Source organism: Sparus aurata, chromosome 13, assembly GCF_900880675.1.
Source record: "Sparus aurata chromosome 13, fSpaAur1.1, whole genome shotgun sequence".
Taxonomy (NCBI): Eukaryota; Metazoa; Chordata; class Actinopteri; order Spariformes; family Sparidae; genus Sparus; species Sparus aurata.
The window spans coordinates 10,609,084-10,633,964 of NC_044199.1; the positions used below are offsets into that span (position 1 = coordinate 10,609,084).

Consider the following 24,881-nt stretch of genomic DNA (forward strand, 5'->3'; position numbering starts at 1 on the left):
CAAAGTGACCTACCTGGTTACATAATTGATAATGTTGGTTTGAAGTAGGAGGTCACGACCTGGTAACAGATTCTCAGTGATGAGATTCTGATTGGACCTTACAGCCACCCCATTACACACACAGAGAGAGCAGAGCACATCCAAGACCTGAAACAAAAGTTAAACAGGAACGCCATGAAGGACGGTCTGGTGCTGCCATTTAGCGTCAGATTTGATATATTACTACGTATATTTTACATATTAAAGAACATATGAACTGCAATCAACAGACTTTTCAGGTTTTTCCAACATGCTCAGCATCTTAAATGTTCTTGACCTTATGATTGCGTCCATGTTTATCCAGCAGAGAGATGATTGATTTGATGTGATTCTCCTGAATGATATTCAGCACCTCTGGACTCTCAATCAAAACACAATACAACACCTCCAAGATTCCTGTCGTAGAAAATGTGACAGTATAAAAATATATTTACATTGGCTGTCCATAGGGCACAATAATACACTATAAATTGTTGCAGGAATATATACTTTTATGTATGTATATTTTATGCTGTTTGTGAAAAATCGAATTCAGTTTCAAATGGCAAAAGACTAAACTGATGACTTATACGAGTGAGCAACGCACAAGCTTTCATCATTTAAAGTAATGTTATCAATCAAACATATTTTGACTTTTGGAGAAAAAAAACAAGAAGCAAACTTTAAATTGTACATATAAATAAACCTCCAAACATCTTAGATACCTGAAGATGCCTCCAAACGATCCAACTTACTGACCAGCCAGTCAAGGTTATCACAGAACAAGGCACAGTTGGCACGATTACCTCTGATCAAAGAAGCTTCACAAAGGAGGAGCAGCAGAAAAGAGTGTTAATGCATCACAGTCACAAATGAGACAGGGGACTTGGTATCGGGAACATAAATGTTTATCTTAAACTGCCATAAATGCATAGAACAAGTCACCGAACGACATACCTAGCAATTCATACAGTAAATTGACTATCTCCTTCCATGATTCTGCGGCTTCTTCCCCAGCATACTCTGAGAAGTGGGCTGCTGTGTTGTAGACATTGAGCCGATCGACACAGTCCAGGACGTGAGTAATCATTCCCTGTTAAAAACAACAAAAATCTTACATAGAACTGAGATAATAATATTTAATGCAAAATATATTTACGACCAAACATGCATCTGTTGTAAGTTTTAATCATCAGAAGACTGACTTCTTCCTGAAAGAGGTTCTGTCTGTTCTTGAGGGAGCGAAGCTTGAACTGTTTATCCTCGTGCTCCAGCTCCTCCTCAGGGGGTCGGAAGTAGAAAATTAGGTCCTGCAGGGAGAGAACCACTGAGTCCATGGGCAGAGATGGGGGGTTGGCAGATTTGTTTTTCCCACTCAGAGCATCGAGACCTCTGGAGACATGAAAAGAAAATGATAAGAAAACCATAACAGGCTGGATCTAAAGAATTATGGGTATCAACAAAGATTTGTGTAAAATAAACTGAAGTAGTGCTACTTGATGAACTGGTTGAAGAGGCCTGTTGTGCTGTAAATCATTCTAGCAGCTTGAGATTCTTCGGTCTGAGATCGCGCCACAGTGAGCGCATCATCCATGTGACCCTCTTTATGGAGTATGGCCTGAAAATTTAACACAGGTGCTCTTATAACACATATATCTATTGTGTGTATATATATATATATATATATATATATATATATATATATACATATATATACTGATGTTACTGTTTTTCCAGCAATTAGTAGTAGTTTATATTTGCATCAAGAAGTGTAATTCTGCTTTACCTTTCTCTTTAGAGGACCCAGACGGGCAGATTTGGCATCAACAGCAGCATATGTAAGCCAGAGGCCAGATGAAACATGCTGAACGAAGCACATGGACTCTCCATACTTGATCTCAGGCGTGCCCATGCCTTCAACATCTCGCTTCTGGGTCACTTCAATTTTCTCCTGTGGTTTCAATGAAAACATTGAGAATATCAAGAATCTCTATACCTCACAATTACCTCTCTAACACAGTTATGGCACAGTTGAATTTGCATGACAATGACCTTCGATATTCTGAAGCAGAAGGCTGACATCTTGGAATTTGCCTTCTCCGAATCCACCAACAGAAGTCCTTTCTCCTCATCCAGACAGAGGTATCTCCCTGTCGTTATGTGACGTATGCGGAAAGACTGGCCCCACTTAATGTGACCTCCACTCCAACTACGGACAGGGATAAATGAATGAGCATCAGCATACTGTAAATCCGACAAACTGGACCATGAAATGCAAGAAATCAAGAATCTCACCCGATACGCAGTGGCTCAAGTCTCCATAAAGATCGAGCATGACTGCATACCGCCCCCCCTTCGTAATGAGCAACTCTGAAAAAACAACATGCGAGTGAATAATGTGACACGTGTCAGGAAATTTAAGGTTCAAAAATTGACATCTTCCAGCCAGCCAACGGTTCGATTCATGTCATTACACATTTGTCACTTATTCCCTCACTATGTAGTAATGCAAACTGCAAGCACTCAGAAAAAGTCCTTGGTGGTGTGTTCAAGGACCTTATGACCCTATGACCGAAGACACGCGGCACCAAAGGCACGTTTTATAATGCAGGAAACATACAGAAAAAACATGTTGAATGCTTTGGGAAATGGTTGCAAGTGACGTAAAGTGTAAAACATAAACGACAAAAATCTGTTGGTACAGTTATCTACTGGTAAATTGGTCACCTGCGCTGGTCGTCCCCTGGGTCAGCTGCTGGGATTGCCAAACACTCATCCATGTGACCATGGAACAGCCTGATCACATACCCTCCGGTCAGAAAACCTGGAGGAAAATAGTCAAACTACTTGGAGATTGTACAGGCTTATGAACAAAACAGACTTTTATTTACATCAGCAAGATCACAGACCTTCAGCGAGCTCACATCCAGACATCACAGGGGTCATGGTCCACAGTGTTTGCATGAAGGATGCATCTACCATCAAGTCACCACTGGCATAGGACAGATGCTGAAAAGAGTGCAGGGGGTTATACCGGTGAGATTAACTGACAACAAATTGTCAGTTATGGTGCACTCAAATAAAGCCATTGTTACCAGGTAGCGCTCTGAAGAAACACTGACGAGAATGAGGTCATCTCCCACCCTGACCTTCTCGCCTTCAGACCTTTGTTTGGAGGCTGGATGGATGGTCCACCAGCAGGCCTCTCCTGTGGTGGATAAATCGATTTAGAATACAGAAATCAACATGGGAGATATTGTGTTTAAAGGTCAAGGCGCACCTGTGGAGTCTTCCTGCAAGCCCACATCAAAAGCCAACTTGTCTGTCAGTGAGCGCGAAGTAGTCAAACAGCTCAAATACTGCAGCACAAAGAGAGGGATAAAAAGGTGTGTAATGAGATGACAAACACATCAGAGAATAAGAGAGTGTAAGTACATCTGCTGCTTTGAGGAATGGGATAGAGCCACATATTTGACTCTACATGGGCTCACCATGCTGGAGTGAGTGTGTTTCAGGAGGATGGCATGTCCATACAGCAGGGTTCGATGACCCCCACCTTGTGACGACTGCAAGAACGGGGCAGAGGCAGAGGCAGTTTAATGTACAATGGATGAAATGAAGTTCACACATCCACAGTTGTCACTTTGAACAATTGGAGAAATAAAAACCACTGCTGTGTTACTATCTTACTATTCTAAAACCATGCAAGGGGACAGTGAAACTCAGAACAGTTGAGGCAAATGAGCAAAACAATGTTGTTTTCTACCACTGAGAAAAAGTTATAAAGAACATCCAAAAATACAAAATTTATTTTTAGATCATCATTTTCATTCGTCATGTTCGTTGTATATTATATATTTATCCATTTGAAAGTTGTACTAATGAGTTTATGAAATGTAGCTGCAATGCAGTTATGACAAGAACTTTCAGCATGAAGCAGTGGACAGAAATTTCATGAGACACTGTGACAACAATAAAGACAGCGCAAACATACCCATTTGTCCAGATCCACAGCCTACGGCAGGTGAGAGAGTGAAGTGAGCATGTGGCGTCAGGTCAAAAAGAAAAGAAGCGGCACAATGATTCAGTTGTTGAATGATATAATACACTGCATTTGTTTACTGTATATATCCCCTGGAGAAGAGGCAACATGTGTGTCATACCTCATCCACAGAGGTGTTGGACAGCATCTCCTGTAATGCCCGTACTGACAGGGACTGCTCCAATATGAAGCAGCAGATAGCGAGGTCTGGGGGGACATTCTGAAACACGGAATAATCATAAAACCAGGTGAACAGTAGCAATTGCAGTTCTTTGAAAATTCTATAAAATACATTAAGCACCATGTCCTTTCACTACCTGAGCGTTTGAGGTGGTCTCAAGGAAACACAGACGATTGCCAAATCCTTCACAGGACAGACACAGCTTGATCTGTTCCTTCAGAATAGATGCAGTACACTGCAGCACCACCTGATCATCCTATAAAGACAAAACAAGTCTAAAGTAAAGGAGGGCATTACTGGGGACATCGCAAGAGGACTGAATTGCAACAAAGATTCACCAGCATGACCTCACCCAACCTGGACATAATGACATCTATTACACTTTATGCAGCCTCTTCTGAAGACAAAAAAGACTGTTGACAACTTTCTGTACATATGCTGTACTGTAGCACTCTCCAAATCCTGTACACAGAATTTGATCAGTGGAAGTTCCCTTTAATTAATTCTGCAAAGCTTGGATTACATTATGCCTCTTGCATTTCATGGGTAAGTATTTATGATCAACCAATGTGTTTTTTACAGGGCTGACACCGATACAGAGAGTTAGTAATCAAGAAGACCAATAAAAACAACACATTTGCAATAAAAATGAAAATCTGGGAGACAAATTTTGTAATAACCAGCAATGGAATGTAGCTAACTAAGTACAATTTATTCAAGTATTTTACTTAAGTATGATATAGGGGTATTCGTACTTTACTTGAGTGTTTCTATTTTCAGCTTCTTTATACGTCCAAGCCACAACATTTCAAAGGCTAACACTGCACTTTTTACTCTATCACATTTATTTTATAATTTAAGTAACATTCAGATTTTTTATTTTTTTTTATCACAAACAAACAAATGAAAAACACTGATTTCGCTATTTGGACAAATGCAGAATATCGGATCAGGCTACCGGCCAGGCCATCCCTAGTAAATATACCAAACATGCCCCTCATGAGTGTAATAGGACAAATCCATAGGACCCATATTGCCTCTTTATTTGCAAGGGGTTGCATTACAAGATAAACTAATCTAGACGTGGTTACATACCAAGGCTTATAAATGTCTGACCTTATCTCATTACATAAATAAGATTTTGTTCTGTCCAAAAAACCTGTCAACGGTGTGGCATTCATAAGTGATATAAACTTGGGATAATTCATAAAGAACAGAAACCTGTAAAAGATCTGTTTCCTTAAACAACTCCCCTAACCTTCACTTGTGTTTGTCTGTTAATATAGTTCTCTGTCTGTCACTAGCACAGCTCTAATCTCCCCGCCCCCCTGGCTTTATGACACCAGTCACTCCCCCACCCAGCTCTCTATTTCAGGCCGCTGCACCTGCTGTTCACACAACCCATTTGGGAAAGCAGCAGATATTCAGGATTTGACGGCCAGGGAAAAAAAAAAGAAAAAAGAAAAATGGCCTACATTGCATTTACTCGATAATGCAATTAGTCAGTTTGCTGAGGAGAGGAACATTTACAAATTCACTTCACAGTCTCCTCAGCTCAAAACATCACGCTCAGCTTGTTTGCATTTCTATCTGCCAAAGAAGCTTGTTCACTCATATCCTTAAATAAAGGCACATACCAGTTACAAATATAATTTCAGTTAGGAGTTCATTATTTGTATTCATTTCTATTCAGTCGGTTGAGGAAGAAAGTTTATATCAGTAATTATTTTGAAAGTTTCAAGTGGTTTTTAAATTGTGTCAAATTTGTTTTGATGATGGATTTAAGTTGTAGGTATTCTGAAAACCCAACTCTCAAGTGAAGTCTGTGAAGTGATTGTTGTGGAAAAGATGGTGAACATAGATGACCATTGTGTGTCAACTGCCGGAAACTAAAACTGCATTTACAGCTTGAGCCTCATTACAGTTGGTTCTGAAGCTGTGAACTGGCAGCAGATTCTGCCCGATAGAAACGGCTGATACCTTGAAGATATAAACACCTTTTAGGCTGGATGTCAGCTGCTTTTGATGCTAAAACTAATATAATAAATTATGCGTAAACAGGTAAAGATAAACTTAAAGCCACCGGCATAAACAGGTTGTTAACACATTTAAATTTATATCCAAGTGTGTCCAATTTAGATTTGAAACATGTGCAATTATTAGGGAAACATGCAAACTCCAGACAAAAAGGGCTAGACCTTGTGTACTCTATGTTCAAGTTAAAGCTGCAATACAGTGAAGCAGTTCTGCCAATGCTGCTACAGAGCAAGACTACCCAAAAGTCTACTAGATGTTTAGTTGTTGTTAATATGAGCAAGCGGGCAGGGTGACACTTCAATAAGGCAGCATTTTTCAATCCAGCCCCCTGCGCTGCATGCTTTAGATGTTTACCTGATCCAACTCACCAACTCACTCGCCATTAAGCTCTGCTTGAGTTTGACAATGACCCATCTATTTGAACCAGGTGTGTTGGGGCAGGGAAACGTCTAAAACATGCAGGACCAGGATTGAAAAACATTGAATTAAGGGAACTTAGGATCCCAGTCCCATTTTGCAACTTAACAATAAAATGGGTGTTTGCTGTTGACCCATGGTCTACAATCAATTGTCTCTTTAAGGTAAAAAGTTCAGACTGCTATTAAGCATGAGTTTAAGAGAATTTGTATCACGTCTGTGTGGTGTAATACGGAGTTGATGCAGTCGGTTTTTCGCTTAATCAGTCCCATGTCATGTCGGCTACAGAAATATCTATCCTATACAGAGGACATGAAAATCAAGTCAGAGGTGCAATATCAGCAAAATATCGAAGACCCTTGAACAAACTGACATTCCTATCATAGCATACAACATAAGTAAGTACTAAGTTTCTGTCACCTGCTGTTCCTGAGTTACTATGTAGAGAAGAATGTGTCTACAGGCAGACACACCAACTGACTGACAGACAGTCTCAAGACAGACAGGCCCACTCATGATGACATGAGACTAACAGCTGGGTGTTTATCCAACTTCCACCAGTTTTTGTAAGGTTCGCCATTTAAGAGCTATTATAAAGAACTCTGACAAAATGTTTTGAAACCAGCATCTGGTAATCCACACTGCTAGTCATACTCTGGTAGTAGAAGTGTCCACATGGACTGAAGTAAGCAGGTGCTGAAATGGGGCAAGCTTTGAACCTGTTAATCCTCACACAGTAAATATAGAACGCAGCTGAGTTCAGGGTGAACAGCAACAGACTGACAATAACTTTATGACACATTGTTAACATATTTCACTTTAGTGCTGTTTCAAACCATTACACAGTGATAACCAAAAATGTTTTATAAGTTTGTAGCTGCCAGATTAAATTGAAGCCAATGTTTCTTTAAGCGAAAGGTTGTACAACACACAGTCAAGTGGCTACAAGGAACTGAGCTTCAAGTGATACTTAGAATGTAGCCAGTAGATAATCAGCATCTGGCTGATGCTAACATCAGGACTAAGGTTACCATCATCTAGAGAAACTCAAGTGACACTATGTGGATCATCTACAATAGCTGGGTATCAGCGCTGTCTATCCAAATAGAAAGTGTTACACACAGTAGACTGCTTGCAAGGCCACAATGCCCTTCTGCAGGCTTGGCACAGATCTGGGGAAATCTGATAGCTTAGCTGTGAGTAAACAGCAAAAATAAACCGTTTGAACTAAATACTTCACTCAAACATTATAACATAACAAAAATCAATTTAGGTAAACATCTTTAAAAATCAAAGTAAAACTTTAACTGTAATCCCTTTTAGCAAGAAAATGATATCGAAAATACATATAGTCTAAATCACAAATTGGGGCTGTGGTAGAAAAAGACCTGAGAACGAAACGACACCCTGTGGATTTATCTGCAATGCTCATATCACATTTGGTGTATTTGAGCAAATAAGTCCTTTAATAATCACCAATCAAACTAAAGTTTGGGAAAAAAAGGAGCTGGAGTTGGGTGATTTATCTTCATGAGATAAAGGACTTAATCTGAAATGAAATCAAGCAACAAAAAGGTGCATCAAGAGGGATCTTTGCTTAAGTATACCAACCACATCAGCATTATTTTGCTTTTGCAATACTCCCATTAAACCTGTAAGCATGGCACAATTGAGTCCAATTGTTAACAATACCATTCACTATTAATGAATAGTTAGTTCCAGCATATCATGGAATGGGTCTGTCTATCTCCAACAGAAATTTAAGCATGTGATTAATCATTTAAAGACATGTTAATTGCCCTACTGGCATTCAAATTAAATAGTGTCCATCAAAATAAATATGGTCAAAATGTTATAATACTTTAGGTTACTGAATGTGATTCCTTTTTCGTAATCTGTTGTATCTGTTAACTGAAGTTTTCTTCTCTGTGACAAAACAGTAACACATCCATTACCCATGGGATATAAATAGATAACAATGCCGACAAAACCAGCCACCTGTCCTTGTCAGTCTGTGCTCAGTCTATGTAAAGAAAGTAACCCAACACACCATATGTTTGTATATATTATAAAGTGACAATTCACTATACAAAAAGCTAATTCTTTTACACTGTTGACTGAATGAGCTCAGGTATAGTCGCAAACTACATGAGAAGAAGCAGACAGCATCACTTACTGTGCGCAGGAACTGAATCTCTTCCTCTCCATCTGCACCTTCTGCCATCTTCCCAAGACATTAAATGCCAAACCTTGAGAGAAATGGGAAAAGGTGTTTATCACAGTTCTGTAACTCCTCCTGGTGCCTAGATGCCCACTACATTAGGCAAGACAAAGTTGCTGAAGGCTTCTGAAGGGCACTGAGTGTCCTGTGCCTCTCTCTGGCTGTGCTGTGAGGCAGAGGGATTGACTGTTCATTCCTGCTCATTACAACATCATAAAGAGGTGGAGCCAGCTGACAATGCTGACCAAGCAATTCAGATGTTCCAAGGCTCTAGTATCTTGTTTAGCACAATGGTGTTACTTTAAAAATTGATTACATTACTTTAACATTAATGGGGAACACTCATAATACCATAAAAATTCTAAAAATGTTAATAAAAAAAAAAAAAAATTAAATAATCTTTTCGTGAATTTTCTGTTACTCGCATTCTTTGTGTTTGTTTAATGAAACCAAGTGATCAGGTTACAGGGGATTGAGGACAACTGGGAGATAAAGTCATGTTAGGTTGTGTGTTAGTGTTTGTATACATAATTATATATATGAATTATGGATGTATCATTTAGAGGCTTCTTTTTTGTACTGTAAGACCAGTGATGGCAGGACTGTACTCAAGTACAATTTTGAGTTACTTTACATGAGTACTTCCATTATCTATTACTATACTGCCACTCCATAACAGTTTGGATAAAGATATTTTAGTTTTTACTCACGACATTTAATTGATAACTTTAGTTAAATCAATTTTATCTGTAATCAGATTTTCGTTTTTAAAGGCAAAAAAAAAAAGAAGAAAACACATTCTGATGATCAGGAAAATGCTGATTATGGGATTTAATAATCATCCAAACAGGTAATCAGTCAACTGGTAGCTTGCAATGTACACATACAAGCAAAAATATATGTATTATTTGCTTTATTTGTACTTTTAAAAAAAATCTGTACTAGTACATTTCTTTTGCCAGAAAAGTACTTTAGATAGCCTACTTTAGTTAATTTAATATCAAATACATGATATTTCAGCATAAAATGTAAAAAAAAATATATAGGTCAAATATTAAGGCTATGACAAATACATGGTTGTACATTCCCTAGCTAAATCAAATGTTGTCATGTTAAGCCTGAAAAGCTAAAGCTACCTGAGGCGAACTTGAGCCTGGAGTTAATGGAAAATAGCTACACTCCCCTGTAGGGTATGCTGCTCTTGCGCCAGCAACTTCCGTGCACTCTCTGCCAAGAAAAACATGAAAAAAGCTTAGAGGAATGCAGAGGCATTGCCACAAGAAAAGAAGAAGGAAAAAAAAAACATTTAATCTACTAACAATAACCAACGTTAGCTGTAGCTTCACAGTTAGCCACACCTTTAGCTAGCCAGACAACCGTTAGCCCATTTAACTGAAATGTGAAATTGAATGTGTTAAATAAAGGCCTAAATTGCTGAATAATAATACGAAGTACAAAACGTATCAAGCACAATGTTAAAAGAAACAAAGTTATGAGTAGTTTAGTGTGTAATTTTAAATTTACCTAAACGACCATGTACACAAAGGCACTTGTCTATGGAGGGCAGCAACGCGCGCCGCGGGGGGATGCGCTGTCATCCAACTCCAGTAGAAGAAGAAAACGGTGCGTCGGTGAAATAGTTCCCTCTTCATCATCAACACATAAAGCAGTGTCGGGTAAGAGCTATATTTGCGGTTTTAACAAGCAGTATCCACTTAGCTTTAATATGCATGTTTGTCAGTGTGTCTCGTAGCACAAGTATCCTCGTGTTGAAGTGTAGAAACAACAACCCATACGTTATAACAGGCTGTTTTGCTAACTTATTAGATGCTAGCTTAGCTCGCTGTGTAGCACTACGTTACAGTAAGTGGCTAATGTTTTGACATTGGTGAGTGCTTGGCAATGTTGTTGTCTCTGTCGTTTGTAGCACTGAAGTACCAGACTCGTTCAAAACTTTAAATCTAATATTACTTTAAACGTGTGGACGTTGAATGAGTGAATGAGTAAACGCTCTTTGCAGTTAGCGTCAGTACGCTGATTAAAACGACTGTGACTTTGTATTCAAATGACTTTCTCTGTGTGGAAAACTTAAAGGTCGGCACAGAGGAGGAGAATGGATGCCCTCACCCACATGCTTACAGACCCCCTTGATCCAAAAGAAGAAAACGATGGACAAATCACAGAGGAATGCATGCTAGGGAACTGTAGAGTGAATCTCCCAGAGGACCTACTAGAGGACGTGAGTTTCCTGAGGCCCAGTAATGGAATGCTGCTCTTTCATGCTTTGTTCCGTTGTTTACAAATTGAAGACACAGTACTTTTGATACATTAATATTTTATTTTGTTTGCAACAGCCTGAGATTTTCTTCTCTGTGATGAGCGAAAGCACCTGGAGTGAAGTTCTGTCAGATTCGCAGAGGCAGCACCTTCGTCAGTTTTTGCCACAGTTTCCTGACAACAATGTTGCGGAGCAGGACAGCACCATCAGTGACCTATTCAACAACAGAGATTTTAACTTTGGAAATCCCCTTCATCTTGCACAAAAACTCTTCAGAGGTGCTTCTTAGTTATCCCCTTGTTCACCCACCAACACACAATTACGTCATGCTGAGTGAATATTTGAGGCACTTTGTGATCCCTGCTCTCATTATCTCAACCCAGATGGTTACTTCAATCCTGAGGTGGTCAAATACAGACAACTGTGCGCCGAGTCCCAGAGGAAGCGACAGTTGTATTCCCTTCAGCAGTATTACCACAGGTTGTTGAAGCAGATCCTCGTCTCCAGAAAGGTATGTTTGTTGTAATAAGTTGTAAGTACAAGACCCATGACCACTTTCAGTTATTCTAAATGTGTCTTCCGATTGTAGGAGCTGCTGGAGTTCGCAGTTCACAACGGCCTGGACTTTCCACCTAAAAGAAAGTTACCATCTAAGACTCATGCTGAAATGCGAGAGCCAAGGGTGAGAAGAAGATTGAGCCGCATTTTAAAGGAGGTCAAAACTGAGTGTGGGGACAGCAATGCTTCATCTGATGACGACGGTCAGTCTTCTCGACCCTTATAAGACTTCACAAGCTGATTTAGTCGCTAATAGGCAATGTGACACATTTTTTAAAATTATTATTGCATATTCTTGTAGACATATCATTATGGACCCCGGCTCCACAATCTCCTTCTTCTCCGACACCAACCATCTCACTCAGAGTTCTACCCAGCCTCTCCACCCAAGACATGAAGACTACCGGTCAGTGATTTTGGCACCATCGAGAAGCTGTTCCTCAAATGTTTAAGCACATTGAATGGAATGTTTAAAGAGATTTGATTTTTCCTCACAGAAAAAATAGATCTAGGGGAGCGGGACTTGAAAGCCATGCTGCAAAATCACAGAGAGAAGAGGAAACGACAGCCAGTAAGAAAAAAAAAAACACACACACAGATATGGTTTAGTTTATATGTGTACAGTGTTTCACCAATGATTGATTCACTCAGGACCATCCAGACTTGATGACCTCTGACATCCACCTTGGAGACATACTCTCAAGAACAAATATCGGTCGGAAGGGGACTATGCGTGAGTAAAGAGAGTGATAGACAAGCATTAGTTTTTAAGTCTTGTTTTCGTTGATGCCGTGGTACACAGTCGATACGTTTTTTTTCCACTTTTTTTTCTTCTAGCACTCTTTGATCTGTCTTTGCCTAAGAAGAAGATAAAAGATGAGAGAAAGAAGAAGAAAATGAGGACAATAAAAGTGGAATCTGAGGATCCCTGTGAAACTCTTGCACCTTCAGACACCCCATCCGCTCCACCAGCGAACATCATCAACTCATTGCCGGACACACCGTCTACTCCACTGCCCAACATAAAGGAGGAGTGAGTTATAGCACCACGTGGTTATCAAGAATATTTACAGATTGTGTTTGAGTGTGGGTGTGTAATGGAAAGAACCGTCTTTATTGCAGGATTGTGGAGGAGTGTCAGAGCAGCCCGGTTATGGTGGAGGAAATAGCTGTCAGTTTCTTCAGCTTGTTGGAGAACATCTTAAGGACAGAACACCTGTCCAGTACTTCAATGGTATGCAGTCATTTCAGAGTCTCACATACATATTATAAAATGCATCACGGTTCTGACCAAACGTTATGACACCTACATTTTGATCCCTCAGTTGGAGGATAAAGTTCAACTGTGGCAGTCGTCTCCAGCCAGCTCCCTCAACGTGTGGTTTTCAGCTGTTCCGTGTTGGTCTGACTTGGTTCTTCAAGCCCTGCAGTTTCTTGCCGGAGAGACGAAAGGTAAGTAGAAATAGCCACAAATACTGACATGTCCGATTTTGTTATCCACCTCATTTCATTCATGTATTTTCCCCCACATTCTTTATCTGTTAATCAGATGGCATGATGGCGCTCCCCAGCGGCTTTTCTCCATTTGTGGAATTTTCCGATGACACACAGCAATGGAGGTGGATTGGTACGTAGGATCAACAATTGTAATAACAGGTTGATAAAGTTTTTATTTTAGTATTCGGATTAATTGTGTTCTCGATAATTTCTTATAGGCCCCACTCAGGATACAGAGAAGGATGTCAGCGCACTCTGTCAGCTGTGGCTGGACTCCAAGGATTTAGTTGTCAAGGTAATATATTGCAGTTTCAGCATTAATTATGCAGTTCATTAGGGCTGAACAAGTAATTTTAATTCTGTCAAAATAGCCCGCAGCTGCAATTTTTTTGATAAAGGTAAAATGTGTCACAACACACCATCTCAAATTTAGCTGAACTGAACTGTGGCGAAGATGCCTCACCCATCAATGAGTCACATTCTTCAGGAACACGCTGAGTTGTTACAGACTGCAGAAATGTCACATCATCTTTCTCAGTGAAAATTGAATAAAAAATGACCACTCCCACTAAGTCAGTGACTCACGACGCAACTGCAACATCTGTCAAAATAAGTGCAACATGATTTTTTATTTTATTCATTTATTTATTTTGCATATCAGTCAGCCCTAGTTCATACTTTATAATGCTGTTATAGATTACCAGTGTTTTATTTGTGACAAAAATTACACATGCTTCTTTGTCTTCCACAGACAGAAAATGAAGACATGTTGGAGATCACCTCTCCCACACCAAGAGTGTAAGATCCAGTCATCCATGAAGCTTTGCAAGCATGATGTGATGGCTAAAGAAATTAGTAATTAATAGCTTGTTTGACCAAAAAATGATAAATTATAGTTTTTTGGGTTGCTGGTGGAATATACATTTGTTATTTACCAATTTGATTTTGTGGGGATGATGCACCCCAAAATCAAACAGTTTGGTGGGAAGAAAAAGTTCTTGCTAATGAGTTTTTAAAATGTTTTTTTTTTGGCCACTTTGAGCACCCCAAGCAAAGTCCCATTGAGTTCCTATATATATGAGAGAAAGCCAACATCTCTATGGCCGATATCTCTCTAAAACTACTCCGAAATAGTCCAGATGGATGAATAGAACCACTGGTAGGAGGAAAATATGTATTTTTGTAGTAGTTTCAGTTTCAGTTTCATGGTTGTTAACAGTGTGATATCTCTCACCGAGCAGTTCAACTGATTACGTGGTGCGGCCCAGCACTGGAGACGAGAGACAAGTGTTTCAAATCCAGGTTTGTTGTGACTCTGGAATTATTTTTTTTATTTATCACAGTTTGCCTTTTTTTCCTGGACATGAGCTGATGTCATTTTTGTATTTGTTTATCAGGAGCAGCAGCGATACAACCAGCCACATAAAGCCTTCACCTTCAGGATGCACGGCTTCGAGTCTGTGGTGGGGCCAGTTAAAGGGGTGTTCGATAAGGAGATGTCTCTCAACAAAGCCCGGGAGCACACTCTACTGCGCTCAGACCGACCACCATACGTCACTATTCTCTCTTTGGGTCAGGCCTTCTGTTGAACTCTAAACTCCATTGTCAGGATGTGGAGGAACCGATGTGTGTGTTCATTGGAAACAAGTCTGACGTCTCCCATCTCTCTTCTGTAGTGCGGGATGCAGCAGCCAGGTTACCCAATGGAGAGGGAACAAGGGCCGAGATCTGTGAGCTGTTGAAAGACTCACAATTTCTAGCTCCAGATGTCACAAGTGCACAGGTGTGATATATTTAACATGTACCTCTTTTACTCACTCTGTCAGTGTAATTCATTTTGCGTGGACCTTACACTGGCCTGTGCAAGAACCACTTTCCAAAAGCTAATGCTGCCCGCTCAGTTGTTTTCTTATGGTGACATTTCCTTTATGTAAAGAGCTTGCTTCTCCATTAAGGTGAACACCGTTGTTAGTGGGGCTCTGGATAGACTTCACTATGAGAAAGACCCCTGTGTAAAGTATGACATCGGTCGCAAACTCTGGATTTACCTGCACCGCAGTCGCAGTCAAGAGGAGTTTGGTAAGCAACCATGTGCTTGTTTTTTGAGCAGAAGTGTAAAGATATTCAATCCTCAGGGTTCGTACAAAGTCTTGAATGTTTGTTCAGTTCTTTTCCTAAATCTGTTATGTTTTGAAGGTAAGGAACATGCTAAAACTTAAATTTGAAAGTGCTTGAATTCTACTCTTTAAAAACTGTACACACCCTGAATCCTGTAGTTTTTGGGTGGTGACAGCCAGTAAGGAACCAATTGTGTAGTTTGAATATCTACACATTTTTAAATAGAAGATTTATTTCATTTCATACAACCCCTGTAGACCTGCTCGACTCACAAAGTTTAATAGTTCATTGTTATGGTTTTAAACAACGATGCATAGATTTTAAAAATGTTGCTCTCTTTCATTCTTCATCCTTTTGCGGCCTTCATATATGGTTGCACTTGCATGCAGATGGACAAAGTCTCTCGTACATAGTGTATACTCTCAGCATTTAAGACTTTGAAACGACAAAATGTTCATTCTGTGTTGTGTTTTTTTCCCCTCCCATCCAGAGAGGATCCACCAGGCTCAAGCTGCTGCTGCAAAAGCAAGAAAAGCCCTACAGCAGAAACCCAAACCTGCATCTAAGCCGGTGGGTCCACTGCCTCCATTTTTAATCACAATCTGTATTTGGCTTTTATACTGTATGCAAGGCACTGTTGAAGTTGTGCTGCTGCTGTTGATTGTGAATGTCAAGCCCTGTTTATGTTTCAGAAGTCTGGAAGTAAAGATGGAGGCAGTAAAACTCCTGGGTCTCTGGAGGGAGGACAAGATATTGGCTCCAATCCCATGTCGCCAACTCCTACTACACCCACCATAACCACACCAGGAACCCCTAAGTCACCTTTACCCTGCACAGCCACCACTCCAACAAAGACCGGAGTCCCGGATACAATCAAATCCAGCCCAGGGTCAGTGTGACACAAGACTTTTTTCGTCTTATTAATACAGTACAATACATGCACCCATGTTTCATCCGTCTCTTTTGTATCGCCTCTGCTCCTTTTTGCTCTTCCAGTGTTCTTCTCGTGTCCCCTCCCTCGTTGCCCCAGCTGGGGGCCATCTTACCCAGCAGTCAGGCTGCTCCAACTGTTTCGCAGCCAGTCACATCCCAACACGCGGCCAGGATAGTGAGTCACCTGGCGGCAGGCTCCCTCCCTCAGGTGCGGGTGGTTTCCACTCAATCCGGTCTTGTTTCTACGGCAGGAAGTCAGCAGGCCACAATGGTACATCAGACCCCTCACCAGATCAGGATGCCGGTGTCGGTGGCAGCCAAGGGAATTTCACAGGTAGCAAGATTAAGCGCTTTTTTTTATTGTTGTGCATATTGTGAATGTATAAAGAACTCTGTCTGGATTTGTTTGTGTGTATCAATAGGCAGTGGTTTCTGTACCTCTGAGGAGTCAGTCTGCTAGTAGTCCGGTCCATGTGCCGACCACTCTGTCTGTGTCTGCTGTAGCTGTGGCCAAACCTCAAGCTGGATCACCTGGTAGCCCAGCTAATAACCCTACCTCCCCTGCTGTGTTGCAAGGGGTCGCAAGCCCAAATATCAAACAGGTGAACCAGTTTGTTTCTACTGGGACGTTTGTTCAGTTAGGCGACCTCTTGGATCCCTGTGAAAAATCCATATTCTTAAATGAGTAATTAGTGTAATTTGCAGTGTTAATGATCACAAGATTTATCTGTTGGTATGTTATCATTTATTTGCTTTAAAGGTGTCCATCACTGGCCAGTTGGGAATGAAGACTGCAGGAGGAGCAGCAATTCCAATAACCGCCACAAACCTGCGCATCCAGGGTAAAGATGTCCTCCGTCTTCCACCATCCTCCATCACCACCGATGCTAAAGGCCAGACGGTGCTGCGGATCACCCCAGACATGATGGCAACTCTCGCCAAATCCCCAGTTGCGACTGTCAAACTCACTCCCGACTTCCTGAGCACTGCCACCACAGGCAGCAAGAGCATATCAGCCACTCTCCATGTGACGTCACCACACCCTTCAGCTTCCTCTGCCTCTGTGGCTACATCCTGTACAGGGGAGGTACAGACCACTAAAGCAGGGACCGTTGCCTCCACCTTGCTTAAGGCAGCAGGTGACACAGCCATACGCCTAATGCCGACATTGGCCGTCACTGTTGCCGACCAGAAATCTAGGACCTTCTCGACCGTGTCCTCCCCCGACAAGAGTGGGGCCACCATTCGGATAATGCCAGGCCTCGGTGTTATACCACAGAAACAGGGTCAGACCATCACAATGACGACCACCACTGGTGGTAAACCACTCACAGCGTCTACATGTGCTAATGTCGTGACCATGGCTGCCAGTGTTGTGGCTGCTGCGAAGGGGATCACTGTTGCTCCCGGAGCCTCAGGCTCACCGCTGACGCTAGGAACAGCTACAGCCACAGTGCGGCAGGTCCCTGCTTCTGTGGTAACTACCACAACGGTAAGAGGATTGGCAATTTTCCTGAAAATATATTCAGAATCTGAACAGTTTTTTATGTGTAGGTTTGGCCATCATCAGATGTGGCAGGTAGTACATGCATAGTACATAGAGACTGTTGGTATTTAGATTTTTATATTTTTTGCTCCACTTAAAAGGATGTTTCAGTGTCATCAGTTGAGTCAAACTATTTTTCGAGCTGTACGTTTAAGAAGCAGCATTGCCTCAAGGGGGCGCTGTTGGGTTGTTCTTTGTCTTGTGTCACTTTGTTGCTTCCTGTAAGGAAATTATGTTTCAGGTTACAGCTGCATCTAATACAGATTATATTGACAACAATTAATTTCTTTCAACCTAATTGATTAAACTGCTAAATCACTGCACCACAGTTTAATGTGCTCCTTCACTTCCCAGCTGACAAAAGCAAGCAATTCAATAGAAGGAAAATATGTTCTAACAACACACACGCCTCTTGAATTACAGCAAATCTCAATAGCCTTGTATAAACAAAACAGTTTTGTTCAAAGGGTAGTGTAAGCAATGTATTGTTCTGCAGGTTCACCCAATTTCACCTCACCCAGGTCGCGAGATATCAGATCTGCTTGCCTGAGAACAAATCTCCTGGATGCTTCCTCCCAAAAGCCTCTCTGAATAGTTGATTTATTGATTTGCACTGTTCCCCCCAGAGAGAATCAGAGTTCATTTGAGAGGAACTCATCAGCTTGTATGTCAGTCTCTCCAAACACCAAGCCTGCTTCCCCCTAGTAAATCAATTAAACTGTAAATCATACATTTGTAGTTATTCATACCTAAATGACTGCTGTGACATGTGTGATGTGAATCCCTCTGCATTTTCTATTTAAGAAGCTCTCCTAAAACATGTTTCTGTACTTACTGTGACAACATTACAGGGGAAGTTACCTGCACGGATAACTGTGCCCCTCTCTGTCCTCAACCAACCACTGAAGAGCAAGAGCGTTGTGACCACGCCTATTGTGAAAGGAAGTCTTAACACAAAGTAAGTGCCATCATGCATTAAGTTATTTCTTTCATACTAAGAATGTTCCCAAATTAGGGATTTTTAAAGAATGAATTAAAATTCAAAATGTAACAAAAGTTATGAAGATTACACTGAACATCATTTCTATCATGTTTTTATTTTAATGTGTTGTGAGTTTCAGTGTTTTGAGGTCTCCTTCACTAACAGGACCTCTCAGCTTTTACACAGAAGGGGCAAAGTTATTAATTTAGGACCCTTTTAAATATGTTTTATGCATTCCTCTGTTGTCTGTATTTCTTTACACAGTCAGTACTGACATGTGTTTGTGCTTTACCTCTCTTGTCTGAGCAGTATCAGCAGTCTGGGCAGGAACATCATCCTGACCACCATGCCTGCTGGCACGAAGCTGATCGCAGGGAACAAACCGGTCAGCTTTGTCACAGCACAACAGTTCCAGCAGCTTCAGCAGCAAGGACAGGCCACACAGGTGGGCTTGTATTTCACTTTTTTTATGTTGCAAAAGAGTTTTGTCAAGAAATGGGGATTTACCTTTTATAAAAACTGTTCACTTAACACATTTTCATCTATCACATTATGTTGTTATTATACAAGACTCAGCTATGTTATAATAACCACTAAATGCTTTTTTTTTTTTTTTCTGTTTGTGTTTTATAGTTAATGTCATTTGCAAACAAAACCTCCCTAATGTTATTCGATGGTTTCAATTTCTTTAGGTTCGCATCCAGACCGTTCAGGCCCAGCAGCTCCAGCAGCACATTGCAACAGGCTCCCCGAAGTCTGTTTCCACAGTTGTAGTCACAACAGCACCTTCACCTAAATGTGCACCCGACCCCCCGCCTGCACCTCAACAGTGATCTCTTGCCATGAATCGTAGGTCCACTGCAAGATATACGTGCCTGTATTTGGTCGTCGAAGTACTTTTGTTCTCAAGCTTTTTCAGGCTCATTTGTCTTGTGTCTAACAACACAACAAGTTGTTGTTATTGCAGTGTGCAATTTGGCTTTGTACAACCGTGTTTGGTCAGGGTGCATCGAAATCCTGATTTACTTTTTCTTTCAGCTGTTGACAAGCTTGAAAAAGACCAGCTGAACAGTTGGTATTCTACCTAAATATAACCAGAATCAAAACTTGTCTGAACCAATAATTCAATATGGTCCCGATTGTCAGTTTGTTAAATGTGTGATTTAATATCAACAAATGTAAAGTGAATTAGAGTTATGTCTGTCCGATTTATTTGAATGTTGTGACTTGTTGGTTTTTGTTTTAATACATTATTTGTTCTCTTTTCCTGTATTTTATTTTACAGCATTACATACAATACTTTAACAGAGCATATTTCAACAGATGCGGGTTGTTGTTTTTTTTGTTTCTTTTTTGTTTTGTTTTTTATACAAAAACATCAGAATTACATTGTGCAAAACAGCAGACTTGGTTTTAGACAAATCATCATAGTGAAAAATTCGTACAATTTCAAAACATCTATAACCATGCATTCACTCTTCATCCGACTCTTCAAGCAAAGCTTTCTGGGAGCTTGATTTGGAGGATGTATTTCGCATTCCGATCTCGATGTCCCGTCCCTTTCCGGAGAATCGCTTCATAGTGCTATTGGCACAAGGAAAAAAAAAAAGGAAACATGTGAGCAACAAAGATTGCACATACACAGTGTGCATCAAAGTCAATGACGTCGTTATACTGGTTTCCTAAGTGTTTTTTTACAAACAGTATCTTGTGAGGAAAGCCACATTTCCAAAATGTACTAAACCAAGGTCTCGGCTTTGACCACCATTGGTGCGTACAGTATGTGTGCATGAGGGTAATGTGATACACATTTTCTGCCAACCAATAATGCATCAATAAAAACAGACAGAGGAAAACAACCTGAAGAAACAATACAGCTTTCCAAACATTTAAATACTCATTCAATATGTTGGTCTTGAGCCTATCGTGCATCTTGGTGAGATATGTTTATTGTAAACAAAACCATGTCGACTATAAAAACTTCACAGGGTGTCTTGTAAAGCAGGTCCACTAATTTACAGTACAGGAAGGCAGAAAAAGCTCAATGTTTTAGGAAGTAGAACCTATCAACTGATTTATTGCGTATTTGTTCATGTACGTGTGTAGTGCTCGCTAGATATTTTAACACTGATAAAATCAAATGGGTTTCCTTGCACCAGGAAGGATGCTAATCTAGCACTTGCAGAGAGCACTCGAAGTGTCTTCTGGCAGCAGTCCAAGAGCTCGCCTAATCTGTGAACCCAAAATGTAGCACAGGTAGCACCCTAAATTACTAAAATACGTAATACAAAGGCAACAAGCCCATTCCTTCTTTTGTTTTGGCCGATTGTCTCTGCGTTGCCAGGAGACGGACAAACTCATGTAACTGCTGCATTCTTATAGTAGTTTACCCTGTTCTGCATGAAACCTGTACCCATGCCACTCATTCATTGTCTTATATAGTTTCTTGTGCATGTAAAAGGTCTTCAGGGCAGGAAAATTGACATAATGTGTATCTTGAATAATTTTAGTTCTAAAGTGTGTGTACAAGTAAAGAATAGGGAACTTACAACCAAACCACTGAGAAAGTGGTGCCAACCAAAAGCAGTGCCACTGCTAAATGCCAGCAAAAGCACATTGTGACGAACATGATGTTGCCATGTTGTTCCAGGTTCCACTGTGGTCCACTTAATGGGTAAAGCACAAATCCAATCTGAAATGAAAGAAAGTCTTATGAAGGTGTGAACTGCAAATACTATGTCTTGGCTGACTGACAAATCTCTCAAGAAATATTCAGACCTCTTACAAGAGGGTAGGAATAAACTAATTTGGTGCAGATAAAGCTTTTAAAAATAATAATAATAAAAAAAAAAGGTTATAAACATGAATGTATACAGAAGCACTAGTAAATGGGCTCCTTTAAGTATTCTTTGTTGTTTAAGTATGCGCATGGGTCTCATTTTTGCTCATCACCTGGAAGAACCACGAGCCCTGCAGGATGAACAGGCATCCTCGGAGCAGCTCCAGAATAATGTTGTCTCTTACGAACACCTCCAACATGGCGCTGGCCGATCCACTGAACACCGCCACCAGCAGCAGGGTGTGGATGTGAGCGTCCAGAGGGGGCCGATTGTGCACGTGGTAATAGAACAGAAACCCTGACATGGGAGAGTCGAACACAAAACATGACTCAAATACATGACGGAGGGTGTCGAGTGTGATGATGTCAGTCACTACAATGAGAAACATTCTTGGAATGATGACTTAGTATGTCAAAATGATAACTCGATATTGCGGAATAATGACTTAATACCTCAGAAAAATGTCTTAATATCACAAAATCATGACTTATACCTCAGAATAATGATGTATCTCAAAATGATAACTTATACCTCTGAATAATGACTTGGTATCTCAATGTAATGACTCTATGTGAAGCTATCTCAAAAGATATCTATATTATTTCAAAATAATTGAGTAGTATTAGATTAAGAAACTTCCAACAATTACTTTTGATAATAAGTCATTATCCTGAGAGGATTCTCACAATTACCTAGATCAGTTTGGTGGAAATGAGAGGAACACATTTGTGAGGTGAGGGGGAAAAAAATGTAAGACTAAAAACACACCTTCAACAAAAAGAGCTAAGGAGATGGCGAGGCGGTCAACGCCAGCCGGCACCAGTGTGGATGCAGTATTGGCAACAATGGTGATCCCAGAGATCCCAAAGAACAGATACATGGTGCTGTGCTGCCAGTTCATCAGCTTGACCCATGAATCGCCGTCATAAAGGTGGGCATGCGGCCCATCCACCACAAACTGTTCAACCATAATACCTGGAACGGGACAACAGACCAAACGAGATGAGTCGAGAACAGGTTTGAGAAAGTCGAATGCTGTGCAGATGAACAGAGCAAAACTGACCAACAAATGCAGCAAACATTGCAAATCCCCCCTCAATGTACTCCATTCTTTTGAAGAAAGGCGGCATGATTTGCCTCCCTTTAGGCTGATTAGTCCTCCAGTAGTGGTGGAGAATGTATTTCACTGTCAACCAAAAGCCGTAGATCAGGAAAAAGGAGCCGGGAATGGCATGTCCTCCGAAGTTGGCCATTGTCAGGCCTAAAATCACAAGAAATACAACTTGGTAATCAATAATACTCATTTAATGCGAAAAACAACATTTTTATTGTGGGTCAATGTCGGTATTACTTTAAATGGGAGAGGACTCCACTTTAAGTTCAAAGTACAAGCTCAGAGCATTATTTTAAGGCTTTGGGAGCCCTGTAATGATTACAAGAGATCGAGCGCCATTTAAAGGGAAAGAGGCCAAAAATAGCTGCTGGCAGTGAGATCACCGCAGTCACTTTGTGGTAGATGCATGTTAGGGCTTTTGCAAAGTAAATCTGTCATCATGGTTTGGTAACCAGTTCATGTTTAAAGTGTAATTTTGCCAAATATTTATGAAAAGCATGAACAATAAATGGCTGAAAATCTTCTCAAATGAAAACGTCCTTGTTGTGAGAGGGAGTTAATGTTGAGCCAAAACGTTATTCGTGTCAGCCACCAGCAGTTTTAATGATACATTAAACGTGCGCTTTGTAGATTTGGGGAGGAAATTTTAATTGGAAGAGAGAGATCGTTAATGACTGATTCCTTCATACATAAACAACCTAGTTTAACACACTACCTTTGTTTTCATGACTGAATAAACAAACTGACCTTGAAGGATGACACAATTTCATACTGTTTTACTGACCCTGCCACCTTTCTAGTTTCAAACAGTGTCCTGTTGACCTTATTTTCCTCTGAGAACTGCTTGCTTAGTCAATTATGGAAAAACAAAACATTCTTAAATATTTCTATAATATAAATCCCGAATTTGAATTTCTTCTCCAAAACGACAGTGTCCCTTTACTCTGTGAGCATAGATCTATGACACAATGGAAATGAGGATGAACATTTATCATTTTGTACTGTCTCCTGCACACTTAAATGTTACAGATACGCATGAAGAGGTGAGCAATGTGCTTTCAATTGCACTGGTGCCACTGTGTGAAATCTAAAGATTAGAGACATGTAATCTTTTCACGCTTTTTCTCCTTCTTTTTTTATGTTAACAGTTGAATAAGTGCTTTCAAAATGTCCTATGTGTAACTTCCTGCTGTTATCCTCGGTGTCTGTGGACATAAGGGCAGGGGTGTATTCAAGATTTGCATGTTCAGTCGGACGAGTTTTTCTTGACTGGCCCCGTTTGACTTGATGAGTCTACTCATCTCTTCCTTTCACTCTTCATGGTGAAGGTATCTTCATATAAATCATCAGTAAGAACAGAGCCTGTATAGATGGAGTCTTCAGGAGATTGTAAACCTTAACTATAAATATCACTAAAAGCATAATGGAGGTGAGCTGTTGTACAACAGCCCCTGTGCAGTTACTAAATGTGATCATGAAGCTTCCATGTCACAGCTGGATTAACCATCTAACAGAGTGTACATACCTTCCGCTTTGCTGCTAATTCCAAAAGATCGGGAAGCTGTTGGGAAATCTGTCAGTGCTGGCAGCTGTCAGTCTGAGAGCACGCTGGTTCTGTGTAAACTGTGCACACCTGTCGTCTTCAGTGCAATTCTAACCTGTACTGACATCATCCCATAGCCCCACCCATCATTTGCATTGGTTTCTATGAGCGAGGGACATCCTCCTGGGGATGAGCTGTGACAGTCAGGTGGAAAAAACAATATCAGGCTTAAGCTCATGCTGTTTAATCAGGCATTGATCAAGTAAAAAAAAAAGGGATTCTCTTTAATACGTCATTGTGTATTTCTTCATGCTGTGAAAACTTGACGTAGCTAAAGTATTTACATAACAACATTCAATGTGATTTATTTTGCTTTTCCGTGACATGAAATTAGTCTAAAACATTTAAAAAAAGAATGTTTTAAGACTTCAGAGCTTTAAAGATATTAAGTGAGAACTAACTACTTTGTACAGATTCGAGTTGATACCTAAGCTCAGGCACAAACTGCGTGCACAGGGAGAGGCAGCAGTACCGGTCTGAAATGAACTTTGCACCC

The 24,881-nt window shown here is 40.5% G+C and overlaps 3 protein-coding genes across 13 annotated transcripts in view; 1 reads left to right on the plus strand and 2 right to left on the minus strand.

The window, feature by feature from the left end:
* Window positions 1–10,516, minus strand: part of LOC115594616 (ryanodine receptor 1-like) — a 49,231-nt gene extending 38,715 nt beyond the window's left edge. For 10 of the 11 annotated variants that reach the window (XM_030438808.1, XM_030438807.1, XM_030438804.1 and 7 more), the window contains exons 1-18: window positions 8,872–9,081; window positions 4,378–4,497; window positions 4,182–4,280; window positions 4,013–4,033; window positions 3,510–3,584; window positions 3,299–3,377; window positions 3,114–3,226; window positions 2,928–3,027; window positions 2,746–2,842; window positions 2,314–2,388; window positions 2,071–2,227; window positions 1,805–1,969; window positions 1,515–1,636; window positions 1,224–1,410; window positions 976–1,111; window positions 744–839; window positions 317–435; window positions 14–147 (exon numbers count right to left, since the gene is read on the minus strand). In XM_030438808.1, the coding sequence (XP_030294668.1) occupies window positions 14–147; window positions 317–435; window positions 744–839; window positions 976–1,111; window positions 1,224–1,410; window positions 1,515–1,636; window positions 1,805–1,969; window positions 2,071–2,227; window positions 2,314–2,388; window positions 2,746–2,842; window positions 2,928–3,027; window positions 3,114–3,226; window positions 3,299–3,377; window positions 3,510–3,584; window positions 4,013–4,033; window positions 4,182–4,280; window positions 4,378–4,497; window positions 8,872–8,919 (1,943 nt within the window). In that variant the 5' untranslated portion in view covers window positions 8,920–9,081. Of the gene's footprint in view, window positions 1–13; window positions 148–316; window positions 436–743; window positions 840–975; window positions 1,112–1,223; window positions 1,411–1,514; window positions 1,637–1,804; window positions 1,970–2,070; window positions 2,228–2,313; window positions 2,389–2,745; window positions 2,843–2,927; window positions 3,028–3,113; window positions 3,227–3,298; window positions 3,378–3,509; window positions 3,585–4,012; window positions 4,034–4,181; window positions 4,281–4,377; window positions 4,498–8,871; window positions 9,082–10,052; window positions 10,144–10,440 lie in introns of those variants that run through there. The other variant, XM_030438798.1, reaches the window with a different exon arrangement.
* nfrkb (nuclear factor related to kappaB binding protein) lies at window positions 10,462–20,092 on the plus strand. The gene is made up of 26 exons (XM_030438809.1): window positions 10,462–10,592; window positions 11,011–11,155; window positions 11,271–11,472; window positions 11,578–11,705; window positions 11,784–11,955; window positions 12,054–12,158; window positions 12,250–12,323; window positions 12,404–12,485; window positions 12,590–12,785; window positions 12,875–12,986; window positions 13,078–13,204; window positions 13,302–13,379; window positions 13,468–13,544; window positions 14,001–14,047; window positions 14,491–14,551; window positions 14,647–14,821; window positions 14,926–15,032; window positions 15,205–15,328; window positions 15,858–15,937; window positions 16,060–16,256; window positions 16,364–16,634; window positions 16,723–16,902; window positions 17,061–17,792; window positions 18,698–18,804; window positions 19,138–19,273; window positions 19,521–20,092. The coding sequence occupies exons 2-26, from the start codon at window positions 11,030–11,032 to the stop codon at window positions 19,659–19,661; spliced, it is 3,837 nt and encodes a 1,278-aa protein (XP_030294669.1). The 5' UTR covers window positions 10,462–10,592; window positions 11,011–11,029; the 3' UTR covers window positions 19,662–20,092.
* Window positions 20,021–24,484, minus strand: tmem45b (transmembrane protein 45B). The gene is made up of 6 exons (XM_030438815.1): window positions 24,308–24,484; window positions 22,732–22,929; window positions 22,437–22,643; window positions 21,781–21,965; window positions 21,378–21,520; window positions 20,021–20,412 (listed from the first exon to the last, which is right to left on the minus strand). The coding sequence occupies exons 2-6, from the start codon at window positions 22,919–22,921 to the stop codon at window positions 20,301–20,303; spliced, it is 837 nt and encodes a 278-aa protein (XP_030294675.1). The 5' UTR covers window positions 22,922–22,929; window positions 24,308–24,484; the 3' UTR covers window positions 20,021–20,300.
* Window positions 24,485–24,881: the final 397 nt, after the last annotated feature.